The 13,339-nt window shown below is 52.5% G+C and overlaps 1 protein-coding gene across 1 annotated transcript; it reads right to left on the reverse strand.

Annotated features, from left to right (window-relative positions):
- Window positions 1–712: 712 nt before the first annotated feature.
- LOC131284310 (chymotrypsin-2-like) lies at window positions 713–3,194 on the reverse strand. The gene is made up of 3 exons (XM_058313165.1): window positions 3,113–3,194; window positions 2,593–2,993; window positions 713–1,015 (listed from the first exon to the last, which is right to left on the reverse strand). The coding sequence occupies exons 1-3, from the start codon at window positions 3,192–3,194 to the stop codon at window positions 713–715; spliced, it is 786 nt and encodes a 261-aa protein (XP_058169148.1).
- Window positions 3,195–13,339: the final 10,145 nt, after the last annotated feature.

Genomic DNA, 13,339 nt, shown 5'->3' on the forward strand with positions numbered 1-13,339 from the left:
GCGCGGCCCTTCGCCCCCGGGGCCATAAGGAATGTGCACCATCTCTCGCCCATGGTTTCGGCGTCTTCATTGTTGCACCGTCGCTTTGTGTCCGACTCCGGTTGCGCCGGGGGTAAGTGAAATCGTACCGGTTAAGTTGATTATCCTCGTGAACGTTCTCGAATGTGTGTCGCCGTAGTTTCGTACGGCACCGGGGGCGCAAAATTGAAGCGACTCCACTTGATAAGAGTGTTCCGTCTGCCCAAGTCCCAAAGCCCCTCCCGCCACTGCAAAATGGCGGTGTTCCCGGAAAGGCAGCATTTGATTCCGACACCGAGTCAGTCAGCTCGTCGATTGGCCAATGGTGCAAGTGATTGCGATTGCGAAACGGGTTCCGAGCCGGACGGAGTTGTTTTACCCTCTTATAACATGACACTTGAGACTCCGGCTTTCGCCGGCAGACAACTCCGAACTCCGGGCGAGGGAATTGTTCCCAATCGCGCTGAGTTTCGTTCTATTGACGGATGGACGGTTGTACGGATGTTCCCTCCTTCTTGTTGGGGCATCGCAAAATCTCGCGCTGTGTGCGCGCCTATCACACACCGACACTACTTAACACCGGGGGACACTTAACCTACTGCTACTCGGAGCGTTTTATAATTTTATTTGACTCGTTTTGTTTTTTGTTGCGTCTGTCGGTGGCGTGATTTTCGCATTTTGGTTCGGGGTTCGTCTACAGGAGCGTATGCACCAGGATCCACGGTCGGTGGTGCGAGACGCGCTCGTACACGTCCGGCAGACCGAGGCCGCACGGGATGCTCCAGGACTGTACGCCGACCAGGACGCCGTCCAGCACGAGCGGACCGCCGGCATCACCGAGGCAGACGCCCTGGTCCGGTTGGTTGCTGGTGCAGATGGTGCGCTGCTCCGAGATGCGGCTCGCATACGGTTCCTCGAACTGGGCCGCGCAATCGTCGGTGTCGATGATGTCGGTGCGGATGAACTGAAGTCGGTTCGGGAGTTGGTTGTTGGAAATCTGCAAAAACAGCGGAGGGTAAGAGAGCTGGCGGTCATTGCGTGCCAAAGTCTGAAGTGGAGATTAGAATGTACGCGCGAAAGCAGCGCCGGAGTCCCCCCCCCCCCCCAAACCCGCACCGCAATGGGTGAAAGGGTGACCAGCTGCGCCATCTGGCGGGCCGATGGAATGTTCGTTTGCGGCGAACCCCCCCGAACCGGGAGTCCAATCAATTAAACTCTCAATCCCATCAACCACGAGCGGAAGGGGCGCAACAAACCCGGCAGACAGACCGGAAGCCTCAACTCGTGGAGCACTAACAACGAAGGAGACGACGACCACGACGACGACTGGCTTTTAGTTCAGCGGAGATTAAAATGGTAAATTGAATCGACTTAAGTGTGCTCACTGACTGGCTCTATGTGTGCCTGTGTAGATGTGTATGTGTGTGTGCATCAGAGGCAGCTCCATTGCTGTAACACACGGCCACCACCATCACCTCCATCTCCACCATCATGGAAGAGGGTGGGATTATGGGTTTGTCCTTTCGGTTTGCTCGTAAGCCAGAGCCACCGAGCTTTGAGGTTGAGGTGGAATGGAGAATGTTTGCACACCTTTTTGCCAAACGCACTGCTCTCGCTCCGCTGAAGCAGAACGGCATGGAGTACCCGGCTGTAGTCCTACCAGCCACAAAAGGAAGCCCAGCGGTGGCAATCGCCCACCATCGCCGGGGAGTGTAGCCGGAAGCTCCGCCGAAAGAGAGAGTGTGGGAAATAAAAGAAAATACGGATGCTATCGTTTGCAACTTACAGCCGCAGCGCAGTTTGGGAGCGGTGGGAGGAAACGGGAACATGGACTGTAGGGGAATAGGGGACGCGGTAGAGAAAACGTCTTACCACGGCTGGTGGGTGCGTTCCCTTTGGGAAGCGGAAAGGAGCGAGCGAGCGAACGAGGAACTGAAGCTTCTTAGTCTCTTTGTGGTGCAGGCTAGATTATCCCGGAACCGAGGGAACTGACTGATATCCGGTCCGGGCAAAAAGCGTTCCATTCTTGGCTAATAGTGTCCATTTCCGAGAAACCAGTACACTCCATAAACCGTGCAGCGTTGTCCAAACAACGCAAAGATAATCCCGCCTCACCAGCGCACTGCCACTCAGCCCCGGTGCTGGTTGTTACCTTCTGTTGCCTTGGACTTCAGGGTGGGATTTGGAAGTGGACAAGAATTCTTCACCGCAAGCGACTAATTTAATCCTAATACACTAAATTCCACCATTCCACGGGACGACGAGCGGGCGCGGCAGGCACAACTACTTTACACAACAATGAGCTTACTGCTTCACTTGTCACGGCCTGTCCTCCATGGGATGTTAGTTTAATTAGTCACGATGGTTCCCCGGGCCCAGCCGGATGGATGCACCTTCGATAGGATTATTGCAACATAATTAGTCACAACGTCATGCGGGAACGACTATATCCCTGCTACTTCCTGGACAATGAGCCTTCCCCGCCCCCACCACAATGTTCCAAAGTGTGTTCCGTGGATCCTTCCGGTAGGATTGGTTTCACGTTACGATGTTCTAGCCCCCATCATCACTCACCGAAAAACGACCCCATCCGGACACGGTGGCATCAGTGGCGGTTTCGAAGAATTCCGTCGCCAGCTCGATCGACTGCAGCTGGTCGGCGTTGTTGAACGCGAGCACCTCCCGAATGCGGATCAGCGCGATATCGTTGGCGTACGTCTGCTGGTCGAAGTCCGGATGCAGGATGAACCTTTCCGCCGTGACGTTGCGGCCCCCGACCAGGCGGTCCACGCTGCCGAGGAACAGCTGCACGTCCGAGAGCTGCTTGCCGATGAGGCAGGCCGCGGCGGTCAGAATCCAGCGACGGTTCACCACGGAACCACCGCAGTACACGAGACCTTCGTTGATCAGCGCCACCTGGAACGGAAACTGACCGTCCTGTGCCTCTGCGCCACCGGCGATTCGTGGATTTCGAGCTGTTTTGGGAACATTTCGGAAGGGAAGCATTTAGGTCGTTTGCATATTTCTGAAGACTTGGTGCGGTTTCTTGGAGCTCAGATTAGGAACTTCTGAGTTCAGGACCGTAATTACTTACGCTTTTCAAGCTGTGGCAAAGCAGTCGAGACTGCAATGAGCGCCAAAATGGCGGCGGTTTGTGCAACGAGACTTCTCGACATAGTTTTTGAGGTTCTGTTTCTTCCCGAGCGCAAGTACTTGAGGTCCACCGTTTGCGGTTGTTCCGCCGTTAAGTGATTGAATGAAGTTTTCCTAGCCGCTACACGGAAGTATTACCGTATTTATAGCTTCTCTCACCCCCCCAGCCCCGCGTTCCGTTTGCCGCCGCGCTTATCGGTCAGCAAAATTTGACCAATTTATAACCACCCAGGTTGCTGTGGGGTTATCTCTTCCGGTAGTGGACACCTGGTGCGTGCGACTGATTGAACCCTCATCAAAGTGGCGTCGATGTTGTAATACCAATACCGCTGATACGATAACTGGCCTAATAACTGGACCACCGGTACACGACTCCGGAGGTTGATTGATACAGGTCCTGCTCCAGCTGTCCGCACCTTGCGCTAGGCCTGAAGATATTGTTACCGGGTTGTATTCTGCCTTCCGAAACCTGGCACCCATTATCGCCTATAGGAGTGTGACTCAAGGAGAGGCGGAAGCAGCACGACAACCAACACCAACGTATCGGAGATGAAACCCGAACCGAACGTTCGATAACATTCCGGTGCGCCCAGGTGTTCGAAATGGCAATGTCCATTTGTGATTCACTTAAGAAGCTAGTCCACCTGACGGAACGAAAGTAGCTACGCGCGGGGGAAGTGAGTTGGCCGTTTGCGGCATGAGCCACTCAGGCCTCGCTTCCGAGTGGCGGAAACACATAAACATACAAGCGACCCGGGCCAATCGACCAACCGACCGACCCTGTCAACCCCCTCTGCCGGGGCGGAAGGACGGTAGGTGGGGGCAAGGGCAGCGGAGTGTTGAAATATTTACCGAACTCTCTAATCCCGATGTCGTAAATCGTGTGCTGCTACTACTTCTTGCCTGCAGGCTCAGGCCCGGATCGCAGCGGCTTCTTCGGTTTCGTTGACTTCCAAGTCGACGTATGTTCGGGGATGTGGCCGGTCTTGCCGGATCCCAGGCAGAGGGACTTGACGCTGGAGCTTCCCAAGAAGGCATGAAGACACGAAGAAAAGACGGAGGAATAAGGCCTTTCCTCTTGCTCGCACTCGCCACTCCTGTTCTCGCTCTGCCTTGCTCTAGCGAGATGGAATCGAGCCAACAGCGCTTTTCTTGGGAACAGGTGGGAATGGGTTACATATTATTCACTTCACCCCCGAAAACCAGACGCGACGTTTGCCTAGCCGTGCCTCTCTTTCGCTCTCGGTGTTTTCTTACGTACCGCTGTGCTGATAGTATCTGCCGTTTCCCAGAAGGAAGAGGACTGTCGGCCTGAGTTTTATAGTGACCGGCGAGAGATAGCCGAAGCCTACCGCACGGGGGTTGGCAACTATTTTGGACCCAGCTGTGCCCGGCGAACTCTGGCATCCCGCGCTCCCGCTTGCTTCACTACGAGAAAGAACCCCGAATGTGGAAGGTTGTCGATCGATTAGCTTCTTCAGTGGGTAACCCCGGGACAGTTAGGGGGGTAATGGGACGGTTCGCCCGCTTCAGGGTTGGCTGTTTACATCTTTATTATGGCTAGGCGAATATTCGGGCCTTCCTGCCCCGATCGATTCCGAGCCTCGAAAAGCTTGCGATGATGGAACGTTCCTATTAAGCCGGTAGCAGCACACCGGCGGACTCCTGAATCATCTCGATCCGTGCGGTTCGCTGGAGAAGGTGTGAAACCGATACCGGGACGTCGAACCTGACGAGATGGGGCTGTGCGGCTCCTTTTCTTTCGAAGTATCACTTCGACGTCGTAAAAGCGGCGGGCTTCGTGAGAAGAGCACGGGTGATGCTTTTACGAACGAAGCTAAGCTTGTTTTGCGCCACAACATAGGGCCCTGGGTTCCGCCCCGGCTGTTGTACGTCTCCAGGAGTGAAAACCTCCGCTTCCCAAATAGTTCCCAACGTTTGTCCAATCGGGAGCAGACGATGGTGAAAACAGCAAGGCACATAAATAACCTGCCTAACGGAGGACTAGTCTATGCTTTCCTGTCGCGTTTCATTTTTAGGCCACTGTAAAATATTAAATAATAAAATAGGAAGAAACGCTTCAGCCGACGGGCCAATCGCATTTTGCCATTTTTCGTCCGTGTCCGGTAGAAAAACCGCGCCATCTTCCCCACCGCTTGCTTCCCTCCATCGGACCAGGTTCTATCGAATCGGGGCATATTTTGGTGAGATAAAATATGGTGAAAAATGGAACTTCCTTCATCGGACCATGGCTGGCCGCACGCTATCCGGTGCCCCGCCGGCAATTCGGAAGGTTCCTGTTTTGTTTCTTGTTTTTATTTTCGGTACGTTTCATTTGCCTGCGGCGTGTGTTTTTTTGTCGCCCCCATTCCATTTCCGGATCTGTATTTTATTTTTGCAAAACCAAGCTCCCCCCAACCAAGAAAAGCGTTCGCGCGTCGGTGACATCCCAGCCAAAGTCCGGGTCGGTGTTGCAGAGTATCGGTTGATTCCGCTTTCCGGGTGGGGAGGGTGGCCAGCGTGGAGGGGACACCCCACCCCTGCCTAAGCTGATAAGTGATCGAATTTATTGATTGGCTTTTTCGATTAGAAACTTCCACCTCATCGCCTTCTCGTCAACGATTTTCGGCGGTGGGCGGTTCCTCCAGTTTTGCGGCGTGCGGTGGGAAAGTTTATTGTGCGCTCGGAAAAGCGACAGCGCCGGCGAAGATGCTGGTGGTCCGGGGGGGAGGTGGTTGTCGGTGGTAATCAAAATTTTACTACTTCTTCACCTGGTTTCTGCCCGGCATGAGGAGGAGGGTGTACCGGGCGGACGGACGGACGGTCCGGCTTTGTTACATAACACGTTCATTCGCTTCGGCGGCGCAAACCGGTGGCTCCACCGTTAGTCCCTTCGCTGGCTTTGGCGGCTTTTCGCATCGAGGGCCTTGCGTGCGCACCGCATTGGAGGGAAGCAAACCGATCGGTTCGGAGAAAGGGAAGAAGTGGGACGCCTTTCTCCCAACCCCGCCAACCATCCAGCTTCCCTTCGGCCCTTGGTGAAATGTTGCAAATTCGTGCGACGAACGACGGGGACGGGGGACGGGGGGCTCGGTGTTGGAGGCCGTGTGATGGCGTGAACATAAAAATAAAAGCGATCTAAAATTATAGTTGATTGTTTTCGGGTCGGACCGCGACGGGCGGGCGGTGTGTGCGGAGTTGGATCCCGGTCGGGAAAACTTTTACCGAAGGCGTTGGAGGATGTGGAAGGCGGGGGACTTTTTATGATTGGAAATCAATTAGGAGTTTAAAAAAGGGCAAATTTTGCGTTACGACCAAACGATAAACTGCTTTCGCCGGCAAAACGCAACAACAACATGCGGGTTGCGGCGAAAATTTATTCATTTTCTTTGTTTGAGTGCCGTCCCGCAGCAGCAGGGAAAATCGTTTAATTGTTTTTTAATTGATGTACAGCCAAGTACAAGCGAGCTGACTTTGTGGGCTTATGCCCTTTCCTTACAAGTAAAATGTAAATTTTCACTTTGTAACACTGTTTTGTTGGCGTAACATGGATGTAAAATTTAACCTTGCCTTAATGGTATTTGAAACATATCCTTCAACAACCCCATTTTTCCGGTTGGTACGTGTGTAACCGGAAAAACGCGGTTGTTGAAAGATATATGTTTCAAATACCATAAAGACAAAGGCTCGATTTATATTGAGTCTATAAAAATCGTGCGTGCCACCAAGGAAATGTCGTACCTGTGTCTGCCTTGCGTTTGTTTCAATTATCCGGATCGATACTACGCGACGCGGTCGCTGCTCCGGAGACTTATAATTAGCTCACTCCAATCCGCCTGCCGCACTTCCAGGTCCGCGGGGGATGATGGATGCATCGCAAAAGTGCAAAAGTAGGTCAGATTATTTCACTTGGTGGGCAAATAATAATTAGCTCACTTAATAATGATTCGAGTGGCTTTAATTACTAATTTCAAGTGGTCCCCCTCCGGCCTTGAGTGAAGTAGTGATTTTGGAGGAAAGGAGGAACGTGTGGCATTTGGTGCTGAAGACGCAGGGTCAAGTGCACCATCAACCAACCGAGCCGCTGTACTTCGGCAGCCAGGGATCATTTTAATAACATTACCATTTTATAGTTCACCCTGGCGGAGCGTTCGCCGGGGCCAAAACATCCCCACGAAACAGGCTTCATTTTGTGACTGTTTTATTATTTTAATAATCCTACCAACGGTCCGTCCACTTCGTCACTCCCTTTCTCACTCTCTCTCTCTCTCTCACTCTCTCACTCGCGCTAATCTATTCCAGCGTAATTTGAATACGATTAAGGATGAATCATTTCAAGCGCGCACTCATCCGCGGCGGAACGCTGAAAGAGATTCATCAATTAGAAAATATCTTTCCACGCTTCGCCCTGGGCGCAGCCTTCGGTTTCCATCGAACGCGGCTCCGTTTATCACGACTTTAAAGTCCTATCAAAGCCCGTCCCGAGGTCGAGAGGGGAAGAGAAAGAAAAGTTGTATAAATAAAAACGCTTCGGTGATTTTAAATGCTCCCCCCCCGCATCCACCCGGGCCGGTTGATAGTCCATTCCGATCCGTGGCGAGGCATCATCAGGAGGGGAGGGCTTGCGTAAAAATTTGTCCCCGACCGAAAATTGAACCGAAACATCATTTTTCATGATTTAGCATCGTCCGGGTGGGGGTGAGAACGGGGCAGGGGAGGGTATAAAGCCTCGCTTTTCGGAGGGTGGGGGAGGGAAGACCAGTTTGTGGAACTGTTGGTTGGCTTCACTCGGCGGTCGTTGGTCGACACAGTTTATGGGTTCAATTTTAATAGCTAAAATGTTTCACCGCGTCCTTCCGGGCCCGCCTTCCCCGCCTTCGTGGCGGACTGGACCTCGTTTGCGTTTCTAGCCACGAGGAACGGTTCTTCGTGCCACCCGGTAGGGCTGGCGGCGTTCGCTGTTGTGGGCCTGTGTGTCTTAAGGTCATCCGAGCTGTGGCAGCATTAACGCCTCGGAGCCCGAAGTTTTTGGCGCCCGAGGAATGATGAAATGTCGATAGCGAGGGGAAGCGTGTGGGACTTGGTGGGGAAGGGAGTCGTCGACGTCGGAATGTTAGCGTGCTTTCGTTAAATCTTAATAAAAGTGTCACATTCGGTTTTTGGTTTAAGGACCTATCGCTCTCTCTATCCACGCCACAAAACCCTCCCCGAAGATCTTTAGGCAGAAGTTTAGCATTTAATTTCTTCTCGTAAACGTTAGCCAACGTCAGCCGTCAGCGATTGCCTCCCGGGAGGTGTGTGTGTGTGTATTTGTGCCTAGTATCTGAACGATCGGTCACCAGAGCCATAAGGTCCAGTATGAGCGCGTGCCGGTGCTGCGTAAAAGTGTGATGTGGTCGTAAAACCGTAATAGCGCAACCTCACACTCCTGTCCACCGATTCCCGTCCAGAATCAAAGTTCACCGGGGCTGAAATCTCGGGAGTCGGTGCCCTGGAACCGCTACGACGTTGCTTGTTGACCTCCGCTCGGAAAATTACGAGCGAAAGCGACATCGACCCAGCATGATTGGTCATTGCGTTGGCCATAGCGGTATCGAACTATATTAATTTATTGCCGCAATCGATCGAGCAAAGTCTATACGTCGCAGGTCGTGAAGAGCACATTCCTACAGGTGGCACATCAAACGGCACGTCGATTCGTCGGCCGGCGGGTGGCGCGCCGGAGAGGAAAGTGGCTGGAAAGGCGGCAGATTTCATTTCACTTCTCAACAATGTACCGAAGGCTCGGAGCCTGGTGGCCATCGAAGACGACGCCTTTTTACCCGGTGTCGGGGTTCAGTACGCAAACAGTACTTCAGAGGAACGTTCTGGAGCTCCGGCGTTGTCTAGCTGGCAGCAGGGAAGGCTCAGAAATTGTATTGAGACACTTGAACTCAATATTGTATGATTCAGTTATGGATGGCATTCCCAGTAGGACTCCGGTGCAAGGCAGTCCTCCAGTGTCCTGAGAAATGCCACGCCGCTCGCTTCCCAAGTATTCAAGAGTAGAGTTTCATTTAGAGCAAACCTCGGTTCCTTGATTTGTCCCCAAGGATTTGCGCCTTTCGTACGCTACGGTATCCCTTTTACCCAGGAATGTCGCATAGCGTTCCAACACTCCATTCCTCCATACGGAACGGTCGGTCCGATAAGCACCACCATCCATTTGGAAACTTTAATAACCATTAGGCTGTTCGGTGGAACTCCAATGCGGGGGTTTTGTATCCTTGCAAGCTGGACAACAGCATCCAGGATGGCGTCGGTCTAGGACGTCGAAACTCGAATGCCCATTTCCATGCCCGGCCCGTTGCAGCCCACCATGGGAACGCTTCCGGCACGTTCGCCCCTACATGTCAATAATGAGATTGGAAATATTGCGTAATCAAAATAACATCTTCAAACACCAACTCCCATACGAATAACAATATTTCAACGTTGATGGTGGGCCCATCGTAGCCTTGGTTCGGCCTCGTCCGGACCACGATACGGGCACCGACTCCTATCTTGGCAAAATGTTGCGAACTGGCTGGCGGAGCGTTATGGCGATGGTGGTCCGGCCCTGGGAACTGTTTGCGGGTCGTTTTCGGGACCGTTTTCCCCCTCGCCTCATCATTACCCACTCTCACCCGGCTCTAGAAGCCTCTAGGAGCACGCGAAGCACGTGAAGGACCTATCGTTTTGGGTAAAAGTTAATCAAGATTCTCTGTCCCAAGAATGGAACCATAAATTTTTACCAACCCTCCCCTCACCTGAGCACTAGTCCACCGACGAACTCCACTTGGCACTAACCCACCTCTCTCGATGGGGGAGAGTAACTTGCCCTGCCCGCTTGCTTAGGTCTCCCGTCCCGCGCTCCTCCTTATCGTCCTGTAATGATCTCTTATGATTATTTACTAACCTACCCATTCTCGACTGCGGGGCACTCGCAGTTCTCGCTCCCCACATACATTTACGCTCCCGTTCGTCAGGGTCATCACACGCCAGACCAGGGCGTGCGCCTGTCTACACAGCCTCCGGTGCGCTTCCCCGGACACACCATGATGTATATTCCCATGTCTCCGTACCCTTTAGGTATCGATATCATTATCATCACCATCCGTGATTATTATTGCCCGGGCCCAGGGACGACGTATGCGACGGTGGGTTTCTAGAGCTCTGGTAGAGCCTTGGGTTTTTGAGATACTCCTCCTTGCCCGCCATAAACCATCTTTTGGTAGCGCGAGATGCCAATGGGGACCCGGACCGCACAAAGGCAACGGTGCGACGTCGGGTAACGGGGTTCAACCCCACCGTTTTGGCCCGCTCCGGATTCCGTAAATGGTACGGTACAAGTATCATAAAACTGTAGCTTATCATCTTCGAGAACCAACGACAGTTTGTGTGCGCCGCGCGAGTGGAAGGAAAGATCAACATCGCGGGCCTGGGGTTCGGGGCTGGATGGACGAGAGTGTTCTGCCTCACATACGCCACATCGGGATCTCGGGAGCTTCGGAACCTGCCTTCGTTTGCCTAGCGGTTCACACTGGCGTACAGCCGAAGATATATGACTGCCGTCCCAAATCGAGGCATATTGTCCCAACCCTCGACGACCGGAATGTCTCGGAGCAGATTGATAATGTATGTATGATGAAGAACCGGGGCGACGATGAGTTAGGAATACATTATTGAGCTCCCTGCGTACTGTTGGGGTATAGCAAGGGGGGCTTTCGGGGTCGAGAATCTCTGGCAAATTTTGGCTGTTTGCTGGAACTTTCCGGCTTCAAGGTTGTTGCTTCCGGAGGGGGGGTGGGGGATCGCAGCGTTCAAAGGCACATTTCGACAATGTTTGTGCTTTTTTCCTATGTGTCCCCTCGAACGAGAGAGGGAGGTCGACGGCGTCGTAATTAATGATTTAAACTTCATCATGCAAAAAAGTCGCAAGCCGTCCCGAACCGGGATCCTTTCGAAAAGTTCGACTGTTGGTTACCGGTAATGACTTATGACAAGGTTAAATGAGACCGAGCGAAAGCGAGGGAAGCGAAGATGCGGGGAGTTTTTCTCGCCGAGGGAAAGAGAAAACACGCGTCCGCAGCATCTGTGTTGGCTCGAGCGTTTTCTAGAGGTTCAACGAAAAATAAGCACACGAGTAAGCTACGGAAGAGCAGAAACCCTTGAGAAGTCCACACGTCTTCCGACGTCATTCCGGTCCTCGCCTTCTACACTCGCAGCGATGGCCGATGACGGGTCACGTTTGTCTTTCCCTTGTGCGCGCACGTATTCGTACGGGGATGGTGGTGGCCTTTTGTAACCAGTTTAGCCGTTTTGTTTCCCCCTCTCTTGCCTCCCTTCCCTGCCTCATACGTGTGTATATGCATTATGATATATAGTGGACTTCGAAGTGGAAATGTTTTGATCGGTCGTTGAATTGAATGGCCCCCAGAACGCCCACCGACCGAATTCCGCGGCCGCTTGATCCATCTTTTCTAAATACGTTCCGCCCCATGCCACTCTACCGCCCTCACCCCGGTCACCTACGCCAAACCGGTGCTGGAGCCCACCAAAGTTGGACACAATATATATTTGTGTGTCTGCCGATGACAAAGAGGCCGGGAGCTTGGGAAAGAAAAAGAACTCAACAAGTGTTCCAAAACACCTGAAAGCTGATCCCTATCAAATGGGCGTCGCTGTCCGTTTAAGGGGAATTAATTCCCAACCTGCCCCAAAAATGGCCAGCTCTTGGCAAACCGCGTCAAAACTCCGCGAACCCTCGTGCAGGGTGCATTGCGGAGGTCCTTTCGCTATCGGGGCCGCACTTTCGGGGATCGATTTCCAGCCCTCCACCTTCGGAGCTCCAGTTTGAAATGTCGTGAGCGCCCTCGGCGAGGGTGACGTTTCGGGGGCGATATTTAAAGATATTTTAAAACTAATGGAGCACCATCTTTGGACACCGTCTACTTGTGTTGGGGGGCAGCAACGCGCGTGGCCGCGTACGTCACTTTACATAATTTGTCACTCGTCTGCTCTGTAGGGATTTATTTTCGTTTTCGTTTCTCCTCCCTCCACCAAACGCTCTCTCTCTCTCTCTCTCTCTCTCTCGGACAAGTCAAGTCAAGTGAAGTGTGTGCCCGCTGGTCAGCCCAGGTTGTGTTGTGGCGCTATTTCGGGCCATAAATTCTTCCCGGCTCCCGGTGTCCCCCGTTCCCACCAACGTTCGTTTCGAATCTCGAGAGCGCGGTTCGACAGTTTTCGCACAGGTTTAACGACGTTGCTGGGGCCCCCTTTTCCGTCGTGACAACGCAACAACGCGTGTTTAACCTAAACTTACTTTTATTTTCTTGCGTCTCTTGTCTTTTGCCTTCTCGAAGTGTTTTGTTTTAATAGTTACTTCGTTCCATTGCTATCCCTGGTGTTTGGTGTTTTTTTTTCTTCTTTCTTACCTTCTCTTTTTTCGGGAGCAAACGTACTAATGTTTTTTTTTTCTTCCTCTTCTTCTCTCGCCCTTCTCCACAGAAGCTGCCGCCGCCTGCCTGTTAGACGCCGTTAGTTAGCGTAAGTGTTGATGCATGTTCCGTCAAATTAAAACACCACCGGGCAATCTATTTCAGGTTGTCCGCCACTGTCCGGCGGGCCGACCGACCTCGGTGACCGTGTGCACAGACACACACACACAAAAACAGCCGCGTGTCTACCTCGCGTTGTTTCGACATTTTTCGTTATTACTACGCGTTCGTTTCTGGTAACCCATCATCCCGGTTTTGGAATGAGTGTTACAAATCGTTAGACAACATCATTTTCACTGGGTGAAGGTTGAAGAAAATGGGTTTGAATAAGACATTTCGGCTGCTTCACGGTTAGACGAGGCACGAGCTGCTCGGCAGCTCGGCAAAAAACAAAGACGCTCGCATTTCGCATTTCGACAGACGTAACAAGAACGTTTGTTTCCCGTTGTGCAGATCATTATCAGATGCCGGCTGCAAAAAGGCGGAGGGCACACGTGTGTACTTTCTCAAAGTTATTTTAATGGTACAACCACACCCCAGTAGGGTTGGTGGGCGGGAGTTCGAACTGCGAACTGGCGGTGCAACATGAGGCAGCAAAGTTTTGCAGCAAATGAAGTGCATTTTTCGTCGCAAACCGACACAAACACACA

This window comes from Anopheles ziemanni, chromosome 3, assembly GCF_943734765.1.
Source record: "Anopheles ziemanni chromosome 3, idAnoZiCoDA_A2_x.2, whole genome shotgun sequence".
Taxonomy (NCBI): domain Eukaryota; kingdom Metazoa; phylum Arthropoda; class Insecta; order Diptera; family Culicidae; genus Anopheles; species Anopheles ziemanni.

What these genes read in the sequence shown, in the direction of transcription:
- LOC131284310 (XM_058313165.1), bottom strand. Translation starts at nt 3,194, where the DNA reads ATGTCGAGAAGTCTCGTTGCACAAACCGCCGCCATTTTGGCGCTCATT. An exon ending in TTTGCCACAGCTTGAAAAGC is followed by an intron (nt 2,994 to 3,112) that starts GTAAGTAATTAC and finishes TTCCCAAAACAG; the next exon opens with CTCGAAATCCACGAATCGCC. An exon ending in CCGGATGGGGTCGTTTTTCG is followed by an intron (nt 1,016 to 2,592) that starts GTGAGTGATGAT and finishes CTGTTTTTGCAG; the next exon opens with ATTTCCAACAACCAACTCCC.